This window comes from Macaca nemestrina, chromosome 2 (genome assembly GCF_043159975.1).
Source record: "Macaca nemestrina isolate mMacNem1 chromosome 2, mMacNem.hap1, whole genome shotgun sequence".
Lineage (NCBI taxonomy): Eukaryota > Metazoa > Chordata > Mammalia > Primates > Cercopithecidae > Macaca > Macaca nemestrina.
This window is the reverse complement of record NC_092126.1, coordinates 81,928,153-81,955,274: the sequence shown is the minus strand read 5'-3', so window position 1 is coordinate 81,955,274 and position 27,122 is coordinate 81,928,153. Positions and strand designations below refer to the sequence as shown.

The window sequence follows — 27,122 nt, the reverse complement described above, 5'->3', positions numbered from 1 at the left end:
AACAATCAATCCTGAGTTTCAGGGAGGGATTCTGCAGGGGCCTTTCATCCTTGCACAGTGAATAGATGATGCTTCATCCTCTATCAGTTCAATCTTCTTATTTATGTTTATGTTTATCTCAATTTTATTTTATTTTGAGATGGAATCTCACTCTGTCACCCAGGCTGGAGCGTGGTGGTGTGATCTCAGCTCACTGCAACCCCGCCTCCCAGGTTCAAGTGATTCTCTGGCCTCAGCCTCCCGAGTAGCTGGGATTACAGATGCATACCACCATGCCCAGCAAATTTTTGTATTTTTAGTAGAGACGGGGTTTCACCATGTTGGCCAGGCTGGTCTCAAACTCCTGACCTCAACTGATCCACCTGCCTCGGCCTCCCAAAGTGCTGGGATTACCAGCATTAGCCTCAATCTCTTTAAAATACAAAACACCAAACTAATTGCATAATCATTTGTGGTCCAGTATAAGGGTCATGTTTCATGCCTCATACACAAATGGTAGACAATAAATTTTAAAATGTGAATCTGTTGAAACAAATATCAGCTCTTGGGTTTTTGTCTGAAGTAGGCAGCTCCCTGTGGTATTATTAACATGATCAGATTCTACAGATGAGAATACCTAGTATTCAAGATGACACTCGAATTTAGACACAGAATCAAATACTGATGTGAAACATGCAGAGTATCCATCTCCATATTAAACAAAGCAAAATAAACTTTTATTGGATCAGCATGTATGCACTGCTTAGAAAAGCATTTCAGAAGGTTCTATACATCTGAGGCTTGAAATAGAGCCCACTTTCAATAATAGATGCTATAACAATGACTATATCTAATGGGTTAATTAACTTGTCTTTTAGTTTTGGAAATTTTGACTTAGTTTATGAGGGAACAGATTTTCCTACTTTTGATGTGTTCCATACCAGACATTTGTCCACTTCTAAATATAAACTGATCTCCCATACTGACAGAGAGGATTGAGCATTTCTGAAGTAGGCTGAGGTAAAGGAGAAATTTGAGAATTTCCTGAGAAATTTAGAGGAAAGCATAAGCCAACTTTTAGGGCACTTATATTTACTGTTTAAAATTAATAATTATTATACTCTTATATGTCATGTTACAATTAGTCATAACATATGACTAATTTTCCCAGGAACTCAGTTATTCGTTGATAGTGAGTTGGAGGCTGTATGCTTTGGAGAAAGCCCTAGGGAGCTGGGCTTATTCAAGTGGGGGAAATGAAGGATAAAGGGTGATTTATTGACTATTTTCAAATAATGGATTTTTCCAATAAGGAGGATGATGTGGGACTACTGTTCACCGAAGTTTGAATAATATGAAATGAGCTTCGACTGAAGGATGCAGGATTTAGGTAAAGTATACAGAAGGATTTCCTTTTAATAAGCGGAGTTCAGCATAGATGGATTCCCAGGCCACAAAGGTGGTAGTGGTAGTAGGCAGGTGGCTGGTAACTGTTGAAAACGTTAGAAAACCACCAAAAGTAAATGAAAGTATGGAGTGTAAGTCATGATTTTGTTTGTTCTGCTACATTCCAAAAATTGCAATTTTTTCATGAGAATGAAACGTGAAAACCACCACCATATCGAAGTACAGTCCATTTAAGAGACTCCATTTAAGAGAACTCCATGTAACATAGACCGAAAACTAATTTTACCCAACCCAAGTCGAAAAGTGATTTTTTGCCATTATCAAAACATTTTTAGTATTTATGAACCTAGAAATACAGCTTTATTTACTTTTATGGTACGATTTTATTCAAAATTAAAATGTACACCATCAGCATCATCAGAGTTGGTTCGTTAAGTCATCCAATGGTTTTTAAGGGCACAGCTCTTTACTTGCATACACAGTATCTGAGACATGCCATTTTAAAAATCTGTGTATGTGGCTGTCACTAGGAGGGTCATCTTAGGTCCAAGTACACAGTCATGTCAGTCTGGAGCTATTTTTTTTTTTTCATGTATTCTGTGGGTGCACATTCATGGTCTCTACAAAGTCATTTTTTTTCTATATATGTTTAAAGGTTATTTTAAAATTATAGAGCAATTCATGAAACATTTGCAATTATGAGATCATACTCAAAGGAATAACTAATAAATCTGGGTTAAATAATGTTGACTCTTTTAAAAATGATTTCATTATGAGATGTCTTTAAACATACAAATCAACCTTGATTGTAGTTTTTTTTTTCCCCAGTTACTGTGTTTTTCCCAAAAATATCTCGAGTGTGCCCCATAGTGTAAAGATACTTTGTTAACCTTTGAATATAGCATGCTTTGTCTTTTCTAAGGGATTTTTTTTTGGGAAAAGATTTCTTTTATTTGAACATATTAAAGCATCTGTTCTCTCCAACACTATTTTTTAGGGTAGTATTGGGGCTGATATACTTAAGGTCACTGTTGTCGGCTTCTCAAGGTGTAGTCTAAGCATAGAACCTTTCATTAAAGGACAATGCTACAGCAATCCAAAATAGTTAACACTCCTCCTGGTGCCTTCTCAAGAAGAGAGTCATGTCCCAGAGGTGGGCTCACCAAGTTACTTTTAAATTATGCTCCAATCTGATGACTTCAACAGGTTTTAACTTCACTTAGTGGCAAAGCCTATTTTCAGGTTTCCATATATGAGACACAAAGAAATAACTAGCTGAATACAAGTTGTTTCCCAACCTCAGATGAGAAGTTAAAATTCCCGCTTCTATTTTCTAAGTCCTCCTCTTTATACCCCTGCCCGAGCACTACAAAACTCATCAGGAATTAATTTTTTTTAGCCAAGTGGTAATCATTTGATTTTAGTCAAACTCTCCGAATTGGCCTAATACAAATGCCGAATAAGAGATGAGGGTTGCACAGCCTGTCGGGGTAGCTCAAGTAGCTGTTTGTTCAAAGTACTTGCTGAAGCAGAAACAACCCTTTTTGTTTTGAAAGCATGTTAATGTGATAATGAAATGCACAAAGCAAAGAGGTTCATCCATATAAATGGGTCATTTAAATAATGAGCAAGAAGGAAGGATGTGGTTTGGTGTCAGTACTGATTAATTAGGACATAAAAATAAATAACCATCCCAACATTGGCTGCCTCCCTTGAAACTTACTCTATTAGTGGGCAATGAAGTTAATGCAATTGACAGTATAATTACAGGTTAGTGAGCAGAACAATCCACGAGGAGGTTCTTGTTTCATTTACAGCTTTAATTAGCTAGATAGCATCTCTTTGTTAATTTTCTCATCTCTACCTTGCTAATCTTCTGGTCCTCATAGAAACAAAAAAAACTGTTGTTTTCAACTAATTTCTTAGAATGTTTACCACATATAGATATATAGTATTGTTCAATTCAAATAACTTTTATTAAATGTCTACCATCTGATATTCACTGTGCAAGTACATGCTAGTGAGTTTACAGAACTGTACTTCAGATAAATGCAATGATGTCCACCAGTGACTTATTTTTATAACTCTCTTCTCTGGAATCTTTTTGTCTTTCATTAAAAAGTTCACAAAGTTTCTAACGTCTGGTGTTAGTGGACTGTGTTGAAGTTGATGGCATATTGTCAGATTTATTCCTTCTCCAAAGAGTTAACCTTGAGGCAACTTTATGCAATCTATTTTACACAATCGTGATTGAGGATAACACAGGTAGTTGAAAGTTAATTATCAACTCTGCTTCAAATACTGACGGAACACCTAACTTGAGATCTATTAGCATCACTGGAGGTCATTGAGACTACTGGAAGGGCACTTGGAACACACACATACAGACACACACACAGCAGATTACATGAGACAACAACAAAACCCCATAGAATACTACTTCAGATGCCTCCCCCATCCCAGTAAGTGTGAATGTGATTTGATTAATATTTTCTTTTTACTATTAAATGATGGCTCTGCTGCTCGTTTTGGTTCAGCACAAATCAACTGCCAAGTGCTAAATATTCTCAAATAACTAATTTCATTCTGATAGAACCTTTTCAATGTTATATTCAAAAAGCCCATTTTTAACCTTCCAGTGTAGAAATAACTTTCTTATATTGTGAAATGAAAGAAGAAATCAAAATTAAGTTGTGTTTTGGAGAAGAAAGAAGAAAGATGCTCTTCATGTTGTAGCAATGATTTGTATCAGATTCCTTCTCTAAGATTTGTACTTCTTATATTTATTTTTCTTGCCTATTCCCCAGGTTTTTCGTTCAAAGTAAATTATCAAGTTTTTTTTTTTTTTTTTTTTTTGACTAAATCTTGCCTCTTTCCTCTTTCTTCCCCTACCCCCCAAGTGTAAAACATGGAGAAAGCAGAATTTTCTGTTTTTTTCCATAATGGTTCATTTGTATTCTCTGAACCCAAGACTAAGGCAAGTTCTAATGTCTTACTGTTTTATGTCACCACTGAGGTAGCAGTGACATGCTGGCTGCTGATGAATAAATATATTTATCTGGCTTCTAAACCTGCTTACATTGTTGAATAATGAGCAGATGTTAACAATTACTCTAAATGTCTTGGATATTTTGTAAAACTTTTATCAGACTTAGAGTGGTTTATTGATTTAGTCAGAATCATGCCCTGGGCACAAAACATATTGTTGTATGGGATTCAACATGGGCGGAATGCATGTCCATTAACATTTTAAAACTCTGATACAAGGGCCCTGCTTCTGGAACCTTCTGAACAGTAGGTATCTCTAATATGTTCTTGCTCTTCCTGCATAAACCAAAGCATATTTATTGACAGTTTTTTATGGCCTCACTTTTAAGGATATAACAATTGTATTCTTAAAATACAATTCCTAATTGTACAAACAATTAGGAATGAGAAACAATGAATATAAGATTTGAACACCAGCTTCGTGCATTTCAGGTTACATTACAATCCAGCACAGTAACAACTACCCATGTTTGTTTCTAAAGTAAATCACCAAAAATCTATACTCCCATTTCTCTGGAATTATGTTTTGTTTTTTGTTCTTTTTTGTAACATCAAGCCATTTTAGTTGAATGATACAGAAAGTCACTTTGAATTCAAATATAAAATAAGGTCATCCATCATGTTAACAATTTAATTACCTGAGTATATATTTTTCCAGCAAAACAAAAAAACCATTATTTGTTGTGTATCTTATTACTGAGTTGTTGCCTCGGGACAGCTTGGCTGTCAGTGGGCAGGCCTTGTGGTAAGCAATGGTGAGATAGGGAGCAGATAAGCCCGGCAGTCCTCTGCCTTCCTTTCAGGCCCCCTCCATCCGTGTTTCCTGGAGGCCTTACCTGTTAGGGTTCTTGTAATCTTTGTGGCAACAGTGAAATGGTGACTTGTAAAGGCAGCGAAGCATGACAGAGAGAGTGAAAGGGTCGAATGAAATAGAAATGTGATATTTTCTATCTTCTGAGAGCCCAGGAAATAGGACTCCTGCTGCCGAGCTGGGGTTTGGCATTCAGTCCTCACACTGGGTACAAGGAAAGTTGTGAGATTTATTGTTTAGGACTCATGGAGGAGACAAATTAAACAATACACCAATTTCTCTTATTGTTTAAGTAGTTGCCTTCCCAGTGATTTCAGATGAAGGAGTAAGTTCAGCACTGAGGAAATGAGAAGATCAGAATAAGGGAGGCAAATTGGAAAAGAACAGCTTCTGTGTCCTTCTCGGGGCGTTGGAATTGCAAGGCTACCTCCCTTTTGAGGACTCACCAGGTGGCAGGCAAATGTCTGTAATGTGGGTTTGTTACTGTTTGCTTGCTTGTTTTTTAATTGTACACCCTCACTTCTACAAATACCTATAACAACACAACCTCTAATACATTAATCATATAGCAACAATCCTTTCTAATCTGGGGAGTGGTGGACATAAAAATGGCAAGGAATTTTTTTCCTCTTTTTACAGTTTTATGCACTATGGTGGTTGGCAGTTTTATTTTGGCCTGATTCCTTGCAGGGAGCGTTGTCAACCGTGGAAGACAGAAAACAAAGACCAGACTTACACCAACCATTAGTACACGCTGCCTGTTTCCCAGCTGGATAATGTTACAAGAAAGGAAGGTGTTCTATTCTTACTAAGGCTCTGAATTGAGGATAATTTTTGCATTTCAGAGTGGAAGACTAATAAGTGATAGAGACGACAGGGCTTGGTCAACAACTTTGGGTATGAATCACTCAGGTAGCAGAGGGGGAAGCTGCCTGGTAGGAAATCTTTGCTTCTGAACCTCATCCAGGCAACCCTCCTGGATCCCTCTCTCATTTAACCTGAGATGACTTAGTTCAAGAAATACGTTCGTTCTGTTCTTGCCTGAAGAAGAGCTACTGATCATTTTATGGTTAAACAAATCCACAGAAGTTTCTTTGAAGTGAATTTCACTGTGGATGATTCAGAAATTGCTGATGATGGCACGGAGAGGGTAGATTTTCTTCTGGGTTCCTTGATAACTTTACAAATGCATCTGATTTTCACAGCGAACGCATGTTTTCATAAATGGAAACAAATAAAACAGTAGGCAAGGGCTTTTTCAAATGCTTGCCAAGTACATTAAACACACAAAAGTACATTCACAGCGAAAGTTGGTTGAAAACAGCTGTTTAAAAGGATTTTTGTTGAATGTAGTTAACAGCATCATCATTATAAGGCCTGAAGCAAACGTGTTACTGATTACACCCCATTAAGAAATTGGAATGCATTCCCCCAAGGAAACACCATAGCACATGCTATTTGAAAATAACAACCAGCTCCAAAACACTCAGCTAAGACTTTGTTATAGATTGTGCAGCCTATCTAATAAAGATAAAACTCTCAGGAAAATGAGAGTACATCTTATCTTAACTAATCAGAATATTTTTCACAATATTGTTTGACTGGAGGTTTCCTTGGCGTCTTTCACCTTTTCCCCAAGCTGGCTCTGTCTACTGCAGTCACACACTTGTAGCTGAAATTCTACAAGAAACCAGATATGAAGGAAGTTCGGAGATTCAACTTGTTATTGCATGCAAATTCAGCTGACCATTTGTTTGAATGTGAAACCCTATGTAGTTTTAAGTCAGCTTCTTATCAAATGTTGTTTATCCTGGGAGTTCAGAGTATTCTTCAGGTGGGACAGAAAGCTCTTTTGGGGTCTGTGGGACATGGAGAATTTAATAAGGACCATGGGATTACGGCTCTGAGAAATAATGTTCATGTGTTGAAAAGGCACTGTCAAAACGCCACGGAAGCAGGGCTGCAGAACGTCTGCAGCTCAGCTGTTATTGTCCAGCCTGTGTCTGTGCTGCCTGTCCACCGTGGCACAGACACGGCTCTACAAACACTTTTCATAATGGCCCAGAAGCCTCCTGAGGTCCCTGGGGAGTTAGGTAGAAAGGAATTCAAAGTCCAATACTTGGTAAGAAGAAGTTAAAAAAAAATTTTTTTTTGAGGCTTTTATAACTTTACACACATCTGAAAGAGAGGTCAGATTTCTCCTGGTGATGAAAGCGTCACCGCTGGGGACTAACCTCCTTTCACACCATGGGGGCCACACCATGGGCCCTGTTGTGAAGGGCAGCCTCCCCTCTCCCACTTCCTGAAAGGTGGGGTCGCTGCCCGAGATGGTGAGGAGGACTGCAATGTCCATGGAAGTACTGGTGTCTTATATACATGTAAAACTCAGTGACAATTATGGCGACATGAACATGAGAAATGATATGATAATAAATGAAGAATTTTGTAGTTATTATTTCACTGTGTCGTTCACATTTGACTCCTAGTGATGGGACTTTTGATGAGTGCTCTAAGCGTTGTGAACCTCTGTGCCCTTATTTTTTACAAGAGAATTATGATACCTGTCAGATACAACTTTTGTGAGCAGCACATTCTTAGCATATATATGGATATTTATCTGTACATTTGTGTATACACACACAAATGTGCGTGTGCATATGTGTGTTCATATACTTAAAAAAAAAGGACGTCAGCATTTTTACTACAAGCATTGCTTGGGGATTCAGGACCTATTTGAAATTTAAGATTGTGAGAGAGGCCTAATTATTTGTTGAAGGGGAGGAATGTTCCGGGGAAAAGTCCTTCTCCTCCACCAAGGGAACTTTGGAGACCCTCAGGATTAAGCTGAGGCAAAAATAGACTTCTCAGGCTAGAGTACATCCCCGCCCAGAGTGATCAGGGATCCTAATCTCATCGCTCAGGATTCCCAAGACCATGAAGGAGGCTGCGAGAATGTGACCCCGGGGTTTCTGAAAGGTAATTACATGCCAGATGGCAGTATCTGGGAGCAGGCGGTATCGTAAACACAGTTCCCTATGTCGTAACCTAGACTTCATTTTCTCTTATCGCATGGTTCTTGGAGTGTGGAAGGCTCTACTTGGGCAGAGTCTTGATGGGAGAGCTCTGAACTCCGCAAAGAAGACTGGGCACAAAGCCTGGCACCAGCAATTGGCCTGTGCACCTGAAGGAACTGTTTTGAATGGGACAGTCTTTACAAAGCACCTTTTGTCCGGGCTGACAGTGAGTGTGGGGAAAACTAGTGGAAATGGTGATAAGTTTATTACACCAAAACTTTGATGTAACAGATAAATCTATTATTGATAACGCTGCAACCATGAGTCTTGGGAAATGTCTTTGATAACATGACACAAATATTAGTATTACCAACTATCAGTAGAAGTCATTTGCCAGAAAAAAAATACAGGTGATTTTGAACAAAGGCCATGGTGATAGGGGCCAGCTAAGAGGCCAGGTAACTATGTAACTCTATCACCATTTCCTTTTTCAATGAATTGTGGGCAAAGTAAATAATTTTAAGGAACCTACATGTAAATGCATTTCAAAAATAATTTCACGACTTAGAGTAAAATTGATGTATCATCCATTAAAAATGAGAGAGATCCCAGTACAATTGTACCCAGAAATTCTGGAGATGAGATCTATAACTAGAAATTTCATCCTCACAAATGAAAGTGAGCTGGAGGTACATTCTTTATCATATGAATCTTATTCTATCTTGTTATTGTTTATATAATTGAGGCAACTTATTGTTTTCCTGGCAAGCAAGCTATTTTTTTCTTATTACACAAATAATTATCTCTTCTTTTTTTTTCTTTTTTTTTGAGACGGGGTCTTGTTCTGTCACCCAGGCTGGAGTGTAGTGATGCTGCCACATCCAGTTAATTTTTAGATTTTTTGCAGAGATGAGGTTTCACTGTATTGCCCAGGCTGGTCTTGAAGCCCTGGGCTCAAGTGATCCTTCTTTCTTGGCCTCCCAAAATGCTGGGATTATAGGCATGAGCCACCATGCCTGACGTCTTTGTCTTTTTTTGTAGTAAGTATACTCATTCTCTTCCATAAACCCTCATCCCTTTCTCCCTAAATTCTGTAATCATTTACTGAACATCTATTATATTCTAAGTGCAGCTTAATTTACTAGAGACAGATAGAGAAAACAGGTTGAATCTCTGATCCTGAGCAACTCATATAACTTCTTTTGTTCAAATTCTAGATGTGACTGAAGTCAACATATACTTTGAATAACATTGTCCCCATGGAAAAAAAAAGTTTCTCATAGAAATTACTGTAAAAAAGGAATCTCTCAAGTGGGTGCCCATATGCCAGTAGTTCCATTGAGGCACAGAAAAAAAAATTAGGACCTGTTTCTACCATTATACACTCATATTTTTATTTGGATTTATCAATATACATATTATTATATCATATTATATATTAGTACAGTAGCATAATTGATTAATTTACAAATAAATATGTCAACATATTGGAGGTATATACTCAACAAATTTTATTGATAGGGTATGTTATGATAAATGCTTGAGGACTACAGCTCTAGATTACATTCTTAATGAGGGCAAAGGGCCTGGCCATCTTTTTTGGCCTTTTACTGTGAATGGCAGTGTCAGTCACATTTGGGCACCTAATAAATATTCAGCAAAGAATGAATAAATGGGTAACAAATGCTTTCTCTTTCCTTTACAGCTACTAAATAAAAGTGGTCTATTTAATAAATTCATTATTCATAACATGTGACAAGGTACTAGACAGAATATACTTTATAAAAGACCCTGACACAGATCTTCTCCCTAGATTTTGGTCTAATGGTAGGTCTATGCAGCATATCTGGGGGGATATCTTCTACAGGGTTTAGCAACTTGATATCCCTAAAATTGCACTTCATGGGCTACTCTTGTGCGTACTGCTTACTTGCTTGACCTTGAAAATAAGGTATCATGGAGTCAACACATGAAGGAATCCAAAGAAGGTTATCTGGTTGATCTCATTTCCTTTCTGGATGGGACAATATAGACAAATAGGCTTATACTCTATTTTAAACAATTCTACATCCTCCCCCATGAACCTAATTAAGTGCTGGAATTTGGGTTTACTTCTAAGGATAATAGATATTTGGCCAAGAAAAAAATGTGGTAAAGGTAAGTTCCTTAGGTTTATTGAACATCCAGTGCTTAACATTGTTATTCTTTCTCCTCTTCTTTGTTTCAGTTGAGAGGAGGATGTAGGTTTTGTGAATTCATAGAAAGCTTGGAGGTTGGCAATATAGTCCCAAGGAAATAATGTGCAAAACAACAACAACAAAACCCAGGTGACTAAAGTTTTGATATATTCTCTGCAAATGTGTTCCTTTTACCACTTCCATATTTACAGTTCAATTAAGTTGTTTTTTTTTTTTTTTTTTTTTTGAGACAGGGTCTCATTGTCACCCAGGCTGAAATGCAGTGATTCAATCTCAGCTCACTGTAGCATCAACCTCCTGGGTTCAGGTGACATTCTAATCTCAGCCTCCCAAGTAATTGGGACTACAGGTGCATGCCACCACACCCAGCTAATTTTTGTATTTGTTTTAATAGAGATGAGGTTTTGCCATGTTGCTCAGGCTGGTTTTGAACTCTTGAACTCAAGCTATTCACCTGCCTCAGCCTCCCAAAGTGCTGGGATTACAGGCATGAGCCACAATGCCCAGCCCTCAATGAAGTCTTTCACAAATAAAGCAAACATACTATTTTGATGCATGACAAGACAAGCACAATGATAAAAATGAATTTAAATATATCTGGGATCATACCTTAGAGTTCACAAAGCATTTTCACACTGTTTATCACAGTCTCACTCTTAGAGCCAATCAGTATATGTTTCCCAATTTTGTGGAGAAGAAATGAAAATTTCAATAAGTAAGTGACATAACCAGGGTCCCGCTATTTCTACACCCAGAGGTACTTCCTCTACATTAGTACTCCTCAGATGGCAATGGAATGTTATTTACCTGAGGTCCTTGATTCAACGCAGAATCCGATTCAGCATTTCTGGGGTGAGGATGGAGATTCTGCATTTCTCACAGGTTTCCAGTAGGTGATAATGCTTTTCTGCAAAGATCACACTTTGAGTGTCAACATTCTGCATCATATTTGATGAGATTAAAGACAACCCTGCGGACTAGCTTTGTGCAATGTGTTTAAGACATTTCGAGCCAAAGACTTTGAAATTGGTTATGACTGGTTCCTGCAGGAGGAGAGCAACCATAATACCTTGAAGAGTTAATCAGTCATTCTCCTTTCTAAACTTCTCTCAAATATGTTCTCTTCTCGATTTCACTTCTGCTACTTCCATTCAAGTCACCAGTGTCTCTCTGCTGGGCCATCACAACAGCCCCAGATTGTTGGCATCTCTTATTTGCCATCAGCCTCTCCCACTGGCATCAGTTCTTTCTGTCTAAAATACAATGTCATTATGCTGTTCCCACCTTTAAAGGCCCACAATGGTGTTCAATTTCCAATATGATGAAATGCAATTTTTGAGCACAGCATATTAGGGACTTCACAGTTTGACCTGTCCCCTCCATCCATACCTGCAGCTACAGCCTACACTGTGGCCACAACCCCTCCCTATTTAGCTTTAGACACTATATTTCATCTACCCCAAACATCTCACATTTTCCAAATATAGTGTGCTTGCTCTTTTGCTTCCATGGAATTTCATTTCTAAATCTGTTTTATTTCTTTACTAGATCCAGTGACAGAAGTTTTTACAGTCTAGTGAGATACCTGGAAATGTTCCTTACATAAGTATTTGTTGAATGAATATGCTAGATGCTTGATATAACTACAATAACTGTTGGATTAGTATGTGAGGTTGGTAAATAGTTACAATACTTGAAAATAAAATAATTAGGCGTGGATATTTGCCTGGATTTCACAAAAAGATTGCTAAAGGTAATCATATTATGGTTAAAGAATGCGGCCGGGCGCGGTGGCTCAAGCCTGTAATCCCAGCACTTTGGGAGGCCGAGACGGGTGGATCACGAGGTCAGGAGATCGAGACCATCCTGGCTAACACGCTGAAACCCCGTCTCTATTAAAAAATACAAAAAACTAGCCAGGCGAGGTGGCGGGCGCCTGTAATCCCAGCTGCTTGGGAGGCTGAGGCAGGAGAATGGTGTAAACCCGGGAGGCGGAGCTTGCAGTGAGCTGAGATCTGGCCACTGCACTCCAGCCCAGGCGACAGAGCGAGACTCCGTCTCAAATAAAATAAAATAAAATAAAATAAAATAAAATAAAATAAAATAAAATAAAATAAAAAAGAATGTATGGAAATTGCAGAAATTGCAGAGCAGTTTATTTAGTTGATCTTGACCAATGACATGCTTAGAGTAAAAGCAAAGGGAGGTCCTAACTCTAGGTTGTGCCTCATCCTGTGGCATGTTCCACAGATATTTCTTTCCCTTCTTGCCAATTTATTTCATTCAGACCAGTAACAATCTGGGTGACACGACTGATAATGTTAGCTGGCCCATTTGTATTTCTCCCGTCTGCGTCTGTTCTATAATTTCTGTGGGACTGTTGTTCATTTCTGAGATCTCCATGGAAGAACTTCAAAGGGTAGTGCTTTTAAAAATCTTGACCCTTTTGTAACAACAATGAAATATCAGTCTTGCTCTTGCAAGCAAAATGGCAGAGCTGTTGCCTTTGGGGAAGCAAGAGAAATGACAATAACCAAAGGGGGCAGTAAGACTGTTCTGTCAGAACATCAGTATTGGGTTTTTGTTAAGAAAAACGAAAGAGCAAGTTGCCAGTCAAGCTAATTGCTAAGTAAAGTGTAGACTGAATATTGGGCAAGATGTTAAAAACACGTTTGAATAAGTAAATATTAACTAAACAATTAGCAATAGATTTGATTATGCTACATGAAACAAAACGGTATGTGTATAAACACAAAGTCACATACATACACAAACATGTAAAATATCTTTAATTTTCAGGAATGGAATTCTCTAGCTTTTCTAGTATCAGGAATCTAGAAGTTTCCCTTTTCTTCTTTTTCTCTATTTTCTGCTCCCCAAATTTCCCTTTCTGTTCTACTACTACCTACCTACCCGCTTTCCCTCCTCTTTTTCTCCCTTCATTTGTAAAACATGTTTCCCACTGAACAACTACATAACAAGTTACTTACTCTGGTCTTTTTTGTGTAGTGAGGGGAAGGAGGGGAGTGTGGTGAGGAAGAAACTGACCCAGCTAATTCCAATGTTCCAGCCAGTGAACAAGACATTGGATTCTAAATATCATACAAAGGCATGATTCAAACCTCAAGAAAGATTGAGATTTGTGGTCAGGAGCCCTAAACCAGTTCTAAGTTGTGAAGATCCTGGTTTATTATGGTGGTGGTTGATGTAAGGAAGAGCAAAGCTCCTGCCTAATTTGGAGAGAATTCTTAGAAATTGAAAGTAGAGACCAAGCTAGAAACACATTTGAGTGAACTAAGCCAAATCTGAACGAATGACTTCTTAATCTGACCTAAAATTTTATCAAATGATAGGGGCATAGTTTTTATCCCTTTCATTCAGAAGTGACTCAGCAAGTACTCTTGAGCCTGCCTAGGCCAGAGCACAGTGCGACACAGTTCATATTCGGAATGTTGGTGCTTTCAAAGTACTGAATGTTTTTAGTGTCTCCACACCTCTGGAAAAAACTGGACAGCTCCCAATATTTGACTTGTATCTTCAAGGTTAAATAAATGCTCAAACAGTGAATAAGGCAAGGGACCGATCAGAAGGAGCTTGAGTTTGTCATGCATCAGGAACCTTCATTGCTCCCTTTGGACTGTGCTGGCCAAGACTGTGCTAAAGCAGTTCCATTGACTATTCAGCTCCACCTTTTCTTTATGTTGTTGTCTGTCATTCCAGTACATTGGTTATCAGACAAATTATGAGAGAATTACGGTGAAGAATCTTGTAGTTATATAGATGAATCTGATAAAACTTTCCAGCTAACCTTTGGAAACCACCCTTAGCAGGTACTGTTTCTGAGATTATCTGAAAGCTTTAATTTTCTATGTTGGCTTCTATGTTACAATTCTCAAAATAAATTTGGAAGCCACTAAGGTTTTACTGCATTCATTTGTCACACTGTGGTTTAAAGTTTATATTGAAGTACTAAAAATAAAATTGATCCCAGTTAAAGGCATTTAGGACTGGATCTAAATGACTTGTAGAACTGGACTTGTCCAATATGAAGACTGAATAAATCACCAGAGATTTTTGGCAAGATCAAGACCTGGTTTCGGTTGTGCATGAAATTCCAATGATAGCCCAGGAATGTCAGTAGGCTTAAGGTTAATGTGGTCCTTTTAAGAGAGAGTGAGAAATAAGAGAGCATTTGTGTGTATGTTGGTACACAGCCTGATGAACAACATTAAGAAAATGAACAAATGATATCCCTATGCATTGTTATTAGTTAAGGCCTACTGTCATTCATTCAGTGAATGTTTCTGGAGAGTTCACTTTGTTTCAGGAATTGTGCTTGATACTGTGTATGTAAATATAGCAACTGTTTTGTTTCTCTACCAAGTTGGTCCACTTTAGAAACTTTGAACCAGGAAAATAATTAAGATTTCTTAGGGTTAGGAAAGAAAACTCTGAGACTTCCATGATTAATGGAATGGATTTGCACTTTTCTGGAGCAGATGGTACAGGGGCATCTCTTTGGGAGAAACCCTGGTTGGAAGTCAAGAAGAATGTTTTGTGGTGTGAGTTCCCTTGTTACAGTCATATTTAATAGTTAGAGCAGAGTTCACATCTGGGACCCCTTGGAGAATTAGCCATTGTGAGAACAGTGAACCAAGAGGAAACAGAAGTAATAAATATTAGAAGGCTTAATCTGATCTCTTGCCTGTCTTCAAAGGAAGCTTCATTTGTAAAGGACATGCATGATCGTGAAGAAAGGACCCCCATTAGGCAATGCAGAAATAATAAAAGACTGTGTCCAAAGTCCCTGGTATAGGGAGGTTAGAGGACTGGCTCTGTGCTCAACTGGGAGAGTGATGGAGCTGGACTAAAATTCATCTTTGGTTCCCTTTTCAGGGTCCTCTGCTTCATAGGGCACAATTATTTCCTTTTACACTTCATTAAGATTTATCTGACAAAAAACTTCTGCATGGAAACAGAAGAATTAGAACTTGGCGAGGCAGTTTATGTTCATTCAACTTTGTTTTTTCTCTCTTAAGTTTTTCTTTCTTGAGTAAGAAAGTGTCTTCTCTCTTTTTTTGTTTTCAGGGAAGGAGTATGTTTGAGCTCCTCCTTGCTTATGGAATCAAGAAGAAAATGAACTATTCTTGAATACCCTTCACCCTTAATTCTGAGGGTGAAGACCAGAGAAGCACCGCTGAGGCAGATATAATATACTTACCCATTTTCTCTCTTACTCTATAATGCTGCCTGATGTAGTTTGAAAGTATCCTCATAATCTAAAAGAGGGGAAGTAGCCTCATGGAGTGAAATCCTGGTACTCCTAGAAAATTATGACACGACTCTTGTGTGTGTGTGTGTGTAACATAAATTAGCTCATGTTGTATGTCTTTTTGCAGTTTGTGTTTTTCGTTAAATATATTGGTCCTTCTAATAATAGTAAATAGTTTATATAGTGCTCACTCTGTGCCATGCACTTTCTATGCACTTTGGAAACTTCAAATTATTTAATATAGACTTACTCCATTGTTTTAAATTACATTTAGTTTGGTTAGTCTCTAATTTTTGGATATTTAAGGTGATTACTTTTTTTGTTTCTATAAACAATGTTGCACCAGATCTTCTTATGCATACCTTCTTTCTTGTATAAGGGTGAACGGTTGCAAAGGCATAAAAAAATCTAGTACACATCACCTGATAACAGTGGTTGCCTTTGAGGAGAGGGAGCGGACATAGATTGAGTTGTGGTTCTAGGGGCTTTAGCCTCATATGTCATGTTGTATAACTTTTTTTTTTTTTTTGAGACAGAGTCTGGTCTGTTGCCCAGGTTGGAGTGCAGTGGCACGATCTCAGCTTATTGCAACCTCCGCCTCCCGGGTTCAAGCAATTATCCTGCCTCAGCCTCCCGAGTAGGTGGGATTACAGGCACGTGCCACCATGCCTGGCTAATTTTTTGTATTTTTAATAGAGATGGGGTTTCACCATTCTGGCCAGGCTGATCTCAAATTCCTGACCTCAGGTGATCCTTCTGCCTTGGCCTCCCAAAGTGCTGGGATTATGGGAGTGAGCCACCGCGCCCGGCCATAGGACGTTTTTTAACAAAAACATAGTCTCATATTACTTGTGTGTTAAGATTATTTTAAAAAAAATAAATATAAGGCTTGAAGTCCTTAGGCACATAACTTAACCAACCTGATCTTTTTATCCCCCACTTTTAAAGTACCACCTACCATAAATACTTGATATGTGGCTATGGCAGACAAATGCAAATGTTATATGTTACCATGCTTTATAAGGTGCTAAATATATTCAAGTGACTTTTATTCTAACATACCTGGATTTCAGTCATCAGTAAAGGTACCTTAGAATCCACAAGAAGTAAATACGCCAGTGAGTGTTCCCTAGTTTTAACAAGGCTATCATCTGCGTCTAAAAAAAAGAATATATGTTGTATTAGTGAGAATTCAATTCAGCATGAGAATTCACATACAGCTTTAAAATTTCATATTTACTTATGTAAATACCAGCCCTCTTAATTTATTACCACTTTACTTGTTAGAATCAGGAGTACTTTTGAGTATTGGTATTGTGACCAGCATTGCCAACCCTTTTAATCTGTAACTCACATGGTATAGTTTCTGGAGCTTTGTTTCATACAGCTGTTACAATTATACCATGTGACCACCCTGAACCTGTGAGCATGGAGGCACATACATGATCAAATTGTAGCAGTAAAAAAGAGAAAAGAAGAGAGTAAATTAAATAGTGTATTTTCAATTGCCTTGCCATTTGCGTATCATTAGAAAACTAAGATATTTATCAGGGTAACAATGTTCCAGCATAGATGACCTTGGAACATTATCAAGCCTTCTTGCTCACAAGATATAGCATACTTTAAACACCCTAGGCAGGAGACTTTCCAAAACCAGACCCAATGACAACACCTAGATAACCATTTCAATCCTAAATGAATTTCAGCGATAAAAATGTGTATAAATATCTAACCCTATGAGGATAGAAAATGTATAGTTTGCTCCTTTCTGTGTAAGAATGTTCCCTTCTGCAGCAATCTGTTTTGAGGTCAGATCAAATGTTGCCAGTTAGTTTTGATTTCCTGGCTTTTTAAAAGTCCTTGCCTTAATGTCACTACTCTGGGCCATCCATACTATTTTAGCAGGTCCTAGAATAAGCATTTCTCCATATAAGTACATGCTTTGAATAACTTAGAGGGGACACACACACACACACACACACACACACACACACACACACACACATCTGTACCTTTTCAGGTAAAAGAACTTCAATGAAAACTCTCCCAGAAACTTTGCTACTTAGCCTAGTTATTGCCCTGCCTGTTTTCCGAAAGAGTTTTTTCCCTTCTAAACGAGGTTTGAGCCAAAGAAAGAATAAAGGTTCTTTATGGTTTAAATATGCCACTCCCTATTGTGCACTTTTATGGAGCAATGACTTTTATTTTAGTTTATATTTTATATCTATGATCACTTCAAAGTCTATTAAACTCTGGAATAAGAGATGCTCAATAGAACTTTCAGCAGTGCTGAAAATGTTCTGTAATCTGCACTGTCCAATGTGGTAGCCGCTAGTCCTACGTAGCTATTGAGTACTAGCATTAATGAGGAACTTAATTTTTAACTGTATTTAAAAAAATCATTTCACTTTAAATTGTCATATGTGACTAGTCGCTACCATATTTGACAGTGCAGTTATAGATCATTTTGTCACATTCATATAGAACTAGAGAAACTTCAACATTTATATTGTAGACTTTTCATAAGAAAAACTACCCCCTTTAGTTCTATTTAGCATTATTTAATTTGCCTCCAAAATTTGAATTCAAACCCCGTCCTCTAGGGTTTGTTTTGCATCAGCCTTTGATTTCTTCCTGCTCAACCGCTGTGCTACATTCAGCTACTAGGTGTTTTTGGTAACTGACATCCAGAAAACAGTGTAGTGCTAGGAAATAGGAAAATATGCTTAGTTCATAATATACATTACAGGATGGCCTTATTAGATTTCTTATTCTCATTACCAAGTTTACATTATCACTTAAAACAAGTGAATGTTTATTGAAAGTGTATCTTTCCTCTATTGAAAATCAGGCAGATTTTTAAATTGGCAGTACTCCTCACTCATTTTTAAGAAGCTTTGGAGGCTGGGCACAGTGACTCATGCCTGTAATCCCAGCACTTTGTGAGGTCGAGGCGGGTGGATCACGTGAGGTCAGGAGTTTCAGACCAGCCCGGCCAACATGGTGAAACCTTGTCTCTACTAAAAATGCAAAAATTAGGCTTGGTGGCACGTGCCTATAATCCCAGCTACTTGGGAGGCTGAGGCAGGAGAATCACTCGAACCCAGGAGGTGGAGGTTGCGGTGAGCTGAGATCACACCACTGCACTCCAGCCTGGGCAACAGAGTGAGACTCCATCTCAAAAAAAAAAAAAAAAAAAAGAAGCTTTGGAGAGGTGTGACAGTTATTCCTGCCTGTTGAGTTTTAGCTATGAGCTGGTTTAGTGGCCTCCACACAGCCATGATGGCACACAGGGACAAAGCCACCCTCTTCAAGGGTTTCCAAGAGCTAAATTGCTAGTAAGTAGGAACTTCCTGCTGCCCTATGGGGCCTTTGAATGTGATTAGGATGAGCAATGATTCTACCCAGAAATGGGTAGAATGTTGACGCAGTAAACATGCAGATTACTCACTGCATACACCCCAATCTTCACACACGCCGCCTAAGATAAAACTGCTATAGAGAAGCCGTAGCGTTCCCAAGCCCTTCTCTCCGGTTCCTTCTCTTTACTTAGAGGCCAACCAGGATGCGCAGAAAACATAACTGATACCACTTAGATAATTATTGACTAGTTTTAGTGTTGATGGGGGAGGTTGAATTCCTTTTCTCTTCCTGGTTATGTTTCACTGATGCAATTTGCTTATTTCTATGTGGAAGCATGATGGTTTTTACTCTTTGTGATGAGAACTTCAGCGACTGCAACAAAGGTAATTTGGTAAAGTGCTCCTACACAGCGTATATGGCTTTAACATTTTGAAATATACCCTTTTTAATCTATCTCTGTGATTTTGAGTATACAGGTGGTGGCGGATATACAAAATCATATAGTATATTTTGTATACCCTTGCTTCTTAACAAATGTTCTGATGCCTTATTTGTGGCAAAGGGATGCTATAGAAAATGTGTTCTTGTGAATTTCTAAGCGCTCACATAAAACAGCATGTGGGCAGCTGAAATACAACCAACTCATGCATGCATTCCTCTTCCTCTTGAATCATTGGAAAGTACCTCAATTTTCCTATTCTGTAGCTGGCTACCTCTTTTTCATGTTTCTATGTTTGGGGGAGGTAGTTGCTTCAAGCAAGAGTTAAGGGGATGGGGTGTTTCTCCTTGGCCAGCTTGCTGTCCTCTCACCCTTGCTCCAGCTCTTTCCCCCAGTCCTCTCTGCCTCCCCTCCTCTGCCCTCACCAGATGTGGTGAGGTCGAGACCTCCTGCACCCAGCCAATGCCCACCCTATGACCCTTTTCTTTCTATTTGAAAAGTGTGAGGGATGGCGTGAGGGGAATGACATTGCCAGACAAAGAGAAGTTTTTCAAAAGTGTATGTGCAACTGAATGTGCAGCCACTGGCTTTTGAAGGTCACAGGGGCCGGCCAGGTGTGTAAATGATTTGCTTTCTCCCTTTCTTAATATTCTTATTGGGAAGTCGTCATCCACCCCAGCTTCCAAGATGGTCTCATCAGTATTCAGATTTAATTTAAAATGTATACCAGGACCTTGTCAGAAAATATTTTGAGGATTATCTTTATATACAATATTTTGTCCTCATTTGCTATTATGTCTCTTTAATAATATATAATTTTTTTTTGTATGACCAGGTTCCTTCTGCCCCTGTTTCTTTTACCTCAAAATATTCTGGGGACAACGTAAAGAAAGCTGCTTTGAGTTTGTCTGTCTAACTGGTCATGTGGTGCATTGAGAGGGCTAAGGCGACTGCTAAGTTTTCTGTAGCTCCAGGAATCTGTGATTCAATTCCTTCCAGAGCCTATGTATGTCTCTCCCCAACTCCCATGTTAGCCACTTCTTCTCTTTGACTCCCATGAATCATGTTAGATCTCCAGTAGTCCCTGGGTCCTACTCTGGGAACTAACGCACTTTCATGAGTCTCAGGAGGGACTCCTTTGCGTTTAACAATGTGAATTCACCCTGCCAAAGGGTTAATCTTCCAAGACTAAGTGCAAGCTGGGTAAAATAAGCGAAGATCAATGGTTGAACCCTGCCATGAGTAGGGTATTCAATCATGCAGGTTTCCAGCCAGATTTTTAGAAATTTGCATCACAGAAGTCACCTGGGTGTCACACTCTGAGGAATGCTGGGTTAATGTGTGGTGAACAGAAATATCAAGTTTATGCCTATAGGGTAGTTTTCATTGGTATGAGCTTAAGCACAGAAAAATGGCCTTGATGGTGTTAATTTTTTTATGGGCAGTTGCAGTTGCATGATGGCTGGTCTCAGAATGTTAGTTGCATTGCTGCAGAACTAAAAATGTTACCCTGAGACATTTTAAGAGAGTAATAAATATCCTGTTTTAAAACATAGACTTTTTTTTTTTTTGAAAATTCTTTTTTAAAATTATTTTTAAGTTCTAGAGTTCATGTACACAACATGCAGGTTCGTTACATAGATATACATGTGCCATGTTGGTATGCTGCACCCATCAACTCATCATTTACATTAGGTATTTCTCCTACTGCTATCCCTCCCCCAGCCCCCGACCCTACCACAGGCCCCGGTGTGTGATGTTACCCACCCTGTGTCTATGTGTTCTTGAGTTCAACTCCCACCTATGAGTGAGAACATGCAGAAAACACAGACTTTAACACATTATAAACTTGGAAAGTCTTTTTTGGTTATTGTTGTTGTTTTAATATCAGAGTGTTAAGGATGCCTTTTCCTTTCCTGGCTTTCTCCATAAGCAATTGCTTGGCTTGGTAATTTAGCAATTATTTGATTGTTGAAACATTGGGTATTTGTGCTTTAACAAAAACATGCCTGGTGATGAGACTGTGTCCTTTTATCAGGGCAATCTGGCTTCATGATGTGAAGATGTGGCTGTGCTCAGGGCTGGGGGCTGCAACCCCTGCTGTACTGTGCCAAAGATAGTCCTTTGATGTAGAGGGAGTGACTCCCAAGAAGGGCAGGTGTAATTTCCAGACCTGGATTGCATGAGTTTGATGCATACTCAGGAAACTACCTGTAACCTTAGTGGTTCTTTGGAAGATAGCTATACTATGGGGTTGACTCTTTTGGAGAAATTGGACTTGTCTTTGTTACTGTCTACATGAAGTGAAGTGGTTAGGCCAGGGAAAATTGTATCTCACACTTAAATGTGGACAAGAAGGACTCAAACTCTTGTCAACATTTTCAAAACGTAAAAGCAGTATTACAAAAAATTTAAAAACTAAAAATAATTTTTACTAAAGTTTTGTTTGGCTCTACCTAATCAATTTTTTATAGCTTCAACTTTTTCTTGATTAATATTTTACCATGAATTTGGGCCAGTTATTGCATAGTCTTTATGATTATTGTTGTAATTAAGTATTAGTCTATCCAGGTGCAATAAATTTACTTATTTTTTCCTCTAGTGTTAGTTACTTGCATGGTTTAAATTTATACTATTAAATGTAACACCACCATGACAACAACAAAAACCCTCCTGAATGTAGCTTTTACCTATTGTCGATAGGTATTTAAAGAAAATTTCTAGCAGTAGAATTATCAAGATTGTAAACACTTTAATATTTGTATACGTATTATAAAATTTCTGTTCTTGCTTTCTGAAAGGGTTATAACAGTTTTCAAAGCTTTAGGATATAAGTGTACTTCACCTGCACTGAGTTTAATATTTAACATAAATGTGTTTAATATATAAGTTGTGGAATTATAATTAGATATACAAATATTATAAATTGCATATAAGTATGTACACAAATAGATAGATACCGATATAGGTATAATCTGGAAGCTTAAATTCCTACTTCAATAATCCGTGAAAGTGAGCAATTTTTTCACTTATTTAGGATTTATTTTTCACTTTTTTGAATGTCTATTCATGTCCTCTATTGCAGTTTTTATAAATTTAACTTAGCCACTTAGCTAGATGCCAACCCATCATTTAAAAATGTATCACTTATTAACCAGATTCTGATACCAGGCATATAGGCCAGAACACTGTCCCTTTCTTACCGGGATCAGTGAGTTTATAACTACTATACATAGTCCTTTTTTGTCGAGTGAGTTTGAATATGCACAGTGAAATGATTCTTTTTTAATGACTCTGTAAGGTAAATGCACAAAACACCTATGCTTTGGGCCAAGTGAGTGTGAAATGCACACACACACACACACCTCTATATACGTATGCAGCTGTTAGAAAGGTAAAATTTAAACAAAAATATTTCTATTTTCCGCTTAATGGATAATTATTGCCATAACACAAACCTACTCTCTTTTAAAGTTCGAATAAAATTGAAGAAACCAAAGGTGTTTATGTAATTAAAAATAGCACCAAAGAACTAAAATAATTAGCTTTAGGTGTTAGAGAAATCTTAAATGATTCAAGCACCTGTTCAAGACATACTTCGGTGCCAGAGATAAATGATACTCTCATTTTTCTAGCATTAAGTGAGGTTTAGTGAGGAATTCCTATTACGGAGAGTATGACCAGGATTTTTATTGAGCAGAAGGCCAACAAATTAAGAAGCATGTTTTAATTTGGCAAGAGATTAACTGGAATCCAGTTGCATTTTCTGCCATGGCAAACCTACAAAATAAAGTGATATTTTTCATTCTCGAGTCATACTCTGAGTGTGTTTTGAGTTCACTGCAACTAAACTCAGTGCCTTCTAATTAAAGCATTTTGTCCACATGTATTCGGAATTGGTTAGCAGGGAGATTTCTTTAATAGGTGATTTCTATTACAAGGAATCAATCAACTGATTTTTTTTTTCTTTTTAAAGCTGTATACAGATATAGGATGGAGAAATAAGCAATCCTTTTCAAAGAGTTAAAAACTTAGCACGCTGACTTCAGCCTTCACTTAATCATTAACTTGATATGCTCCTTTGGATAGATAGAGCATTCAAAAAAGTCTCCATGCCTCAGTGTATCAATCTAGAAAAAGACAGCAGCCACATAATGGCAGGCTGACCACCTAGGAATAGCGTGAGAACACGAAAGTAAACACATGGAAATGGGCTTTGTGTGCACCGAGAGGAATGCCATTCACAGATGCAAAGTGGTGTTCAAAAACTAGTTCTCATAAGGCGCTGATTCTCTTTATTTCTCAAAGAACTCCTTGCTCCTTGAAAATTCAGACCCTTCGTCTTACCAGGATAGGCCGGACTTGCTGCTGTTTACCAATTAAATCCACTTAGTAATTAGAAGCTGTGTGTCTTCCGCCCACTCCTCAATTTCCCTCTCCCCACCTGAAACTCTTAAACAAACACTGGGTCTGTGATAAATGGTGCATTTTAATAAATGTTCTGTAAAGGCCAATTATGCAGTCAATATTGAAGTGTGCAATAAGAAATACAGTTGCTTAGCTATAGGGAAGATGTCTACATACTACTGGCATCTGTTTGGTAGGTAATGTTCTTAAATGGCCTGGCCTTTCTCCAGACTTTGATTATTCATAAATCTGTTGAGTGTGGTAAGTTGCACTATTAGCGTTTAATCTTTTATTGAAGCAAACTCAGGAGACTGAAATCTATTTGCTTTAGCAAGCTTGTTCACTGATAAAAGTATGATGTAAAATTTTCCTTTTGTGAATTCCTCAGTACAAGAACAACACAGCTGGGCACAGCACAGATCATATTTATCTTTTCATTAACTAAAGTACAAGAAGATAGCATCATTGGAGTCTTATAAGAAGGGACTGCTAAAGAACAGTTCTCCTCCTGTTTGCATACCCACTTGAGAAAAGCTTTCCAAACAAGTATTTGAGATACTTATGAGAAAAAGCTGGTTGACTTGTCCAAAGAAGACCAAGTGAATGTATATAAAGTGGTTGGATTTCAGATAACATTTTTCCCCTGAGTGTTTAGGTTGGTTAAATATTAGAGGAGGAGAGATAATAACACTGTTTGTCGCCATAAACTTAGACATACATCTTTTTTCACAAGATTGGTATGAAAAGCCTATCAAAGATTTTCCATCCCAGATGATTTAGTTTCAACTGGTAAAGGACATTGTAGATGGAGCAGCATTGTTTGGATTATTTCCAGGAACCTGGAAAATTTGTATAGAGTTTATCATAGATATACTTTTTTGCTTCTTGTGAATAACAGAATAACTAATTGGTTGTGTGGTGCTTATTTGCAATGTGCACTATACTTGACAATTAGGCAACATCTTTCAGAATGAAATAAGTGACTTATGGCTTATATGTATTAATGTAAATTCTTTAAGTGGGTGAGTAAGACAAAATTATGGGAGTCTTCTCTTCCTTTTCCTGCATCTCTGGATCATGAGGATTGTGATTATTCGTGTTTCTATAGTTCCTCCAACCCCTGGTAAATGGCAAGCAACTATTGGACTCTGAAAAAAAAAAAGGACTATGCTAAAGATATATTCTCCCTTTGTCTTTTCTACTACATTCTAGTAGTATTCGGGAAGGACTAGGGAGTATGGAGAACACAGAAGGGAGGCCTTTTTCCAGTCAAATGCAGTATTACTTCAATCGCCTTGAGCTCAACTCTTGCCCAGAGCTGTCAAACATAGGCTAATGTTCCATCCCAGGGGTGAGGTTAATTTATTACCTACTGCCCACCCCCTCAGCCCCACAGGTCCCTTTCTTACATAGAACTAGAAGCAGGTAAGGGCAGCTCTTTCCTGCCTCCATTTACCTATCCTGGTCTCATTCCTGTTTCCTTAGGATCATCCAGTCCAACTCACTTATTTTATAGAGAAGAGACCTGAGGCCATGAGATGTAAAGAGAGGTTTTAAAGGCCATACGGTTTATGGAAAGGCAAGGATTAGACACCGGGCCTCAATCAACACTTTTTCAACTTCCCTATTATGTCTGTGTGAGTAGCAGAGACCCGAAAAATAGTGGCTTAAAATTTAAAAGAAATCTGAAGACTGGCAGGCAACTGCTGGTATGGCAGCCCCATGATGTTCTCAGGAACCCTGGATCCTTCTAGCTTCCTGCCGTAGTATCATAAGATGTGACCCTCAATCTCATGTTCTCAAGATGGTTGCAAATCGTCAGCCATGCTGTGCATGTTCTAAGCGAGAGAAAGCTAAAGAACAATGAAAGTAGTACATTTCCATAAGCTAGTCCCCTTTGAAGGGCTTTTCTGGAAGTCTCCATCCAATGATAACTACTCTTTCTTAATTGAACCTAGTTGCAAGGCAATCTGGGAAATGTAGTCCATTCTTTCTCTCTCTCTCTTTTTTCTTTCCTTCCTTCATTTTTTCCTTCTCCCTCTCTCTTTCCCTATAATGACCTGAATAAAATTGGATCTATTAGTAAGGTAAAAAAATAAATAAATAAAAATCAATTGATATTGAATAGGCAACTTCTTGTCTCTGTGCCCTTATATTTCACATTAAGTAATTACTTTAGGATTTGGAAGCCTAATAATGTTTTACAGCAGATTTTCCTTTAGTAGTATGTCCTCAAATTGCCAATATTAAAGACCAAATGTAATATGGGACAAGAAGTACAGATTGCTTTATGTGAGTGAAACAATGGGAGGAAAGCTTAGAAACTATTGTCTCTGAACTGTGTTGGCTCTCCACGGTCAGTGAGACACTGCTTCTATTGTTTCCATTGGCTTGGAAGTGAGCCTGGAGACAAATACTGATGCTGACTTCACCTAGGTATGCTTCATAGATAACAACAAAAATCATTTAACTATTTAGAAGTAAATAGTATGCTTATTTTGCCCTGCACGTTTAATGGTTATACCATTTTCAAACGCTTGAAATTGCAACCCATGTTAAGTAACTTAGAACTTTGACTAACAATGACATAATTACCCAGGTCTTAATGTGGGCAAATAACTGTACTCATACATAACTTTACTAACAGATGCGTTTATGGGCAACACTGAGGAGGAGTTACTTGCCAATTTCTCATTGGTCATGAGATTTATGGTGCTGCCTGGCTATGAATTTGTCTCCTACTAAGGTTAGTTTCCTTTTTTGAGTTAATTCCATTTATTTATGGTGATCTAAATATAAGATAATTATTTAGAGTAGGGAATTACCAAAGTAAAATTCCTCCTTGATGTCTGACTGGCAGCCATGTTACCTCGTAAATAACATCCTGTATGTATAGATTTTGTTCTTGACAGTATACAGAGTAGAGAACTCTGAAGACATCAAAGAGATTTCAAGAAGCAATAATGCTAGAAGATTCCCACACCTGGAAATCCATTAATGTTACTCTGTCCCCTGAGTAAAGAATGGCTTAATAGCACAGTACTGCTGCCTCGTACCTCCTTATCCACTGACTACCACTAGTACTGCAGAATGGACAGGAAGTCCTAGCGAAGGGAAAGGATTATAGAGAATTAGAATCTGATATGCCACCTGCATGAGAAAACATAGGAAGTACTGGGGGTAG

General features: G+C 38.1%; 1 protein-coding gene across 8 annotated transcripts in view; it reads left to right on the top strand.

The window, feature by feature from the left end:
- LOC105466009 (MDS1 and EVI1 complex locus) overlaps window positions 1-27,122 on the top strand; it is a 591,474-nt gene that overhangs the window by 382,858 nt on the left and 181,494 nt on the right. The window contains exon 1 of one of the 8 annotated variants that reach the window (XM_011714790.3): window positions 18,964-19,475. The exons of the other annotated variants lie outside the window; for them this stretch is intronic. Within the exon in view, the coding sequence (XP_011713092.1) occupies window positions 19,449-19,475 (27 nt within the window). The 5' untranslated portion in view covers window positions 18,964-19,448. Of the gene's footprint in view, window positions 1-18,963; window positions 19,476-27,122 lie in introns of those variants that run through there. 8 annotated transcript variants of the gene reach the window in all.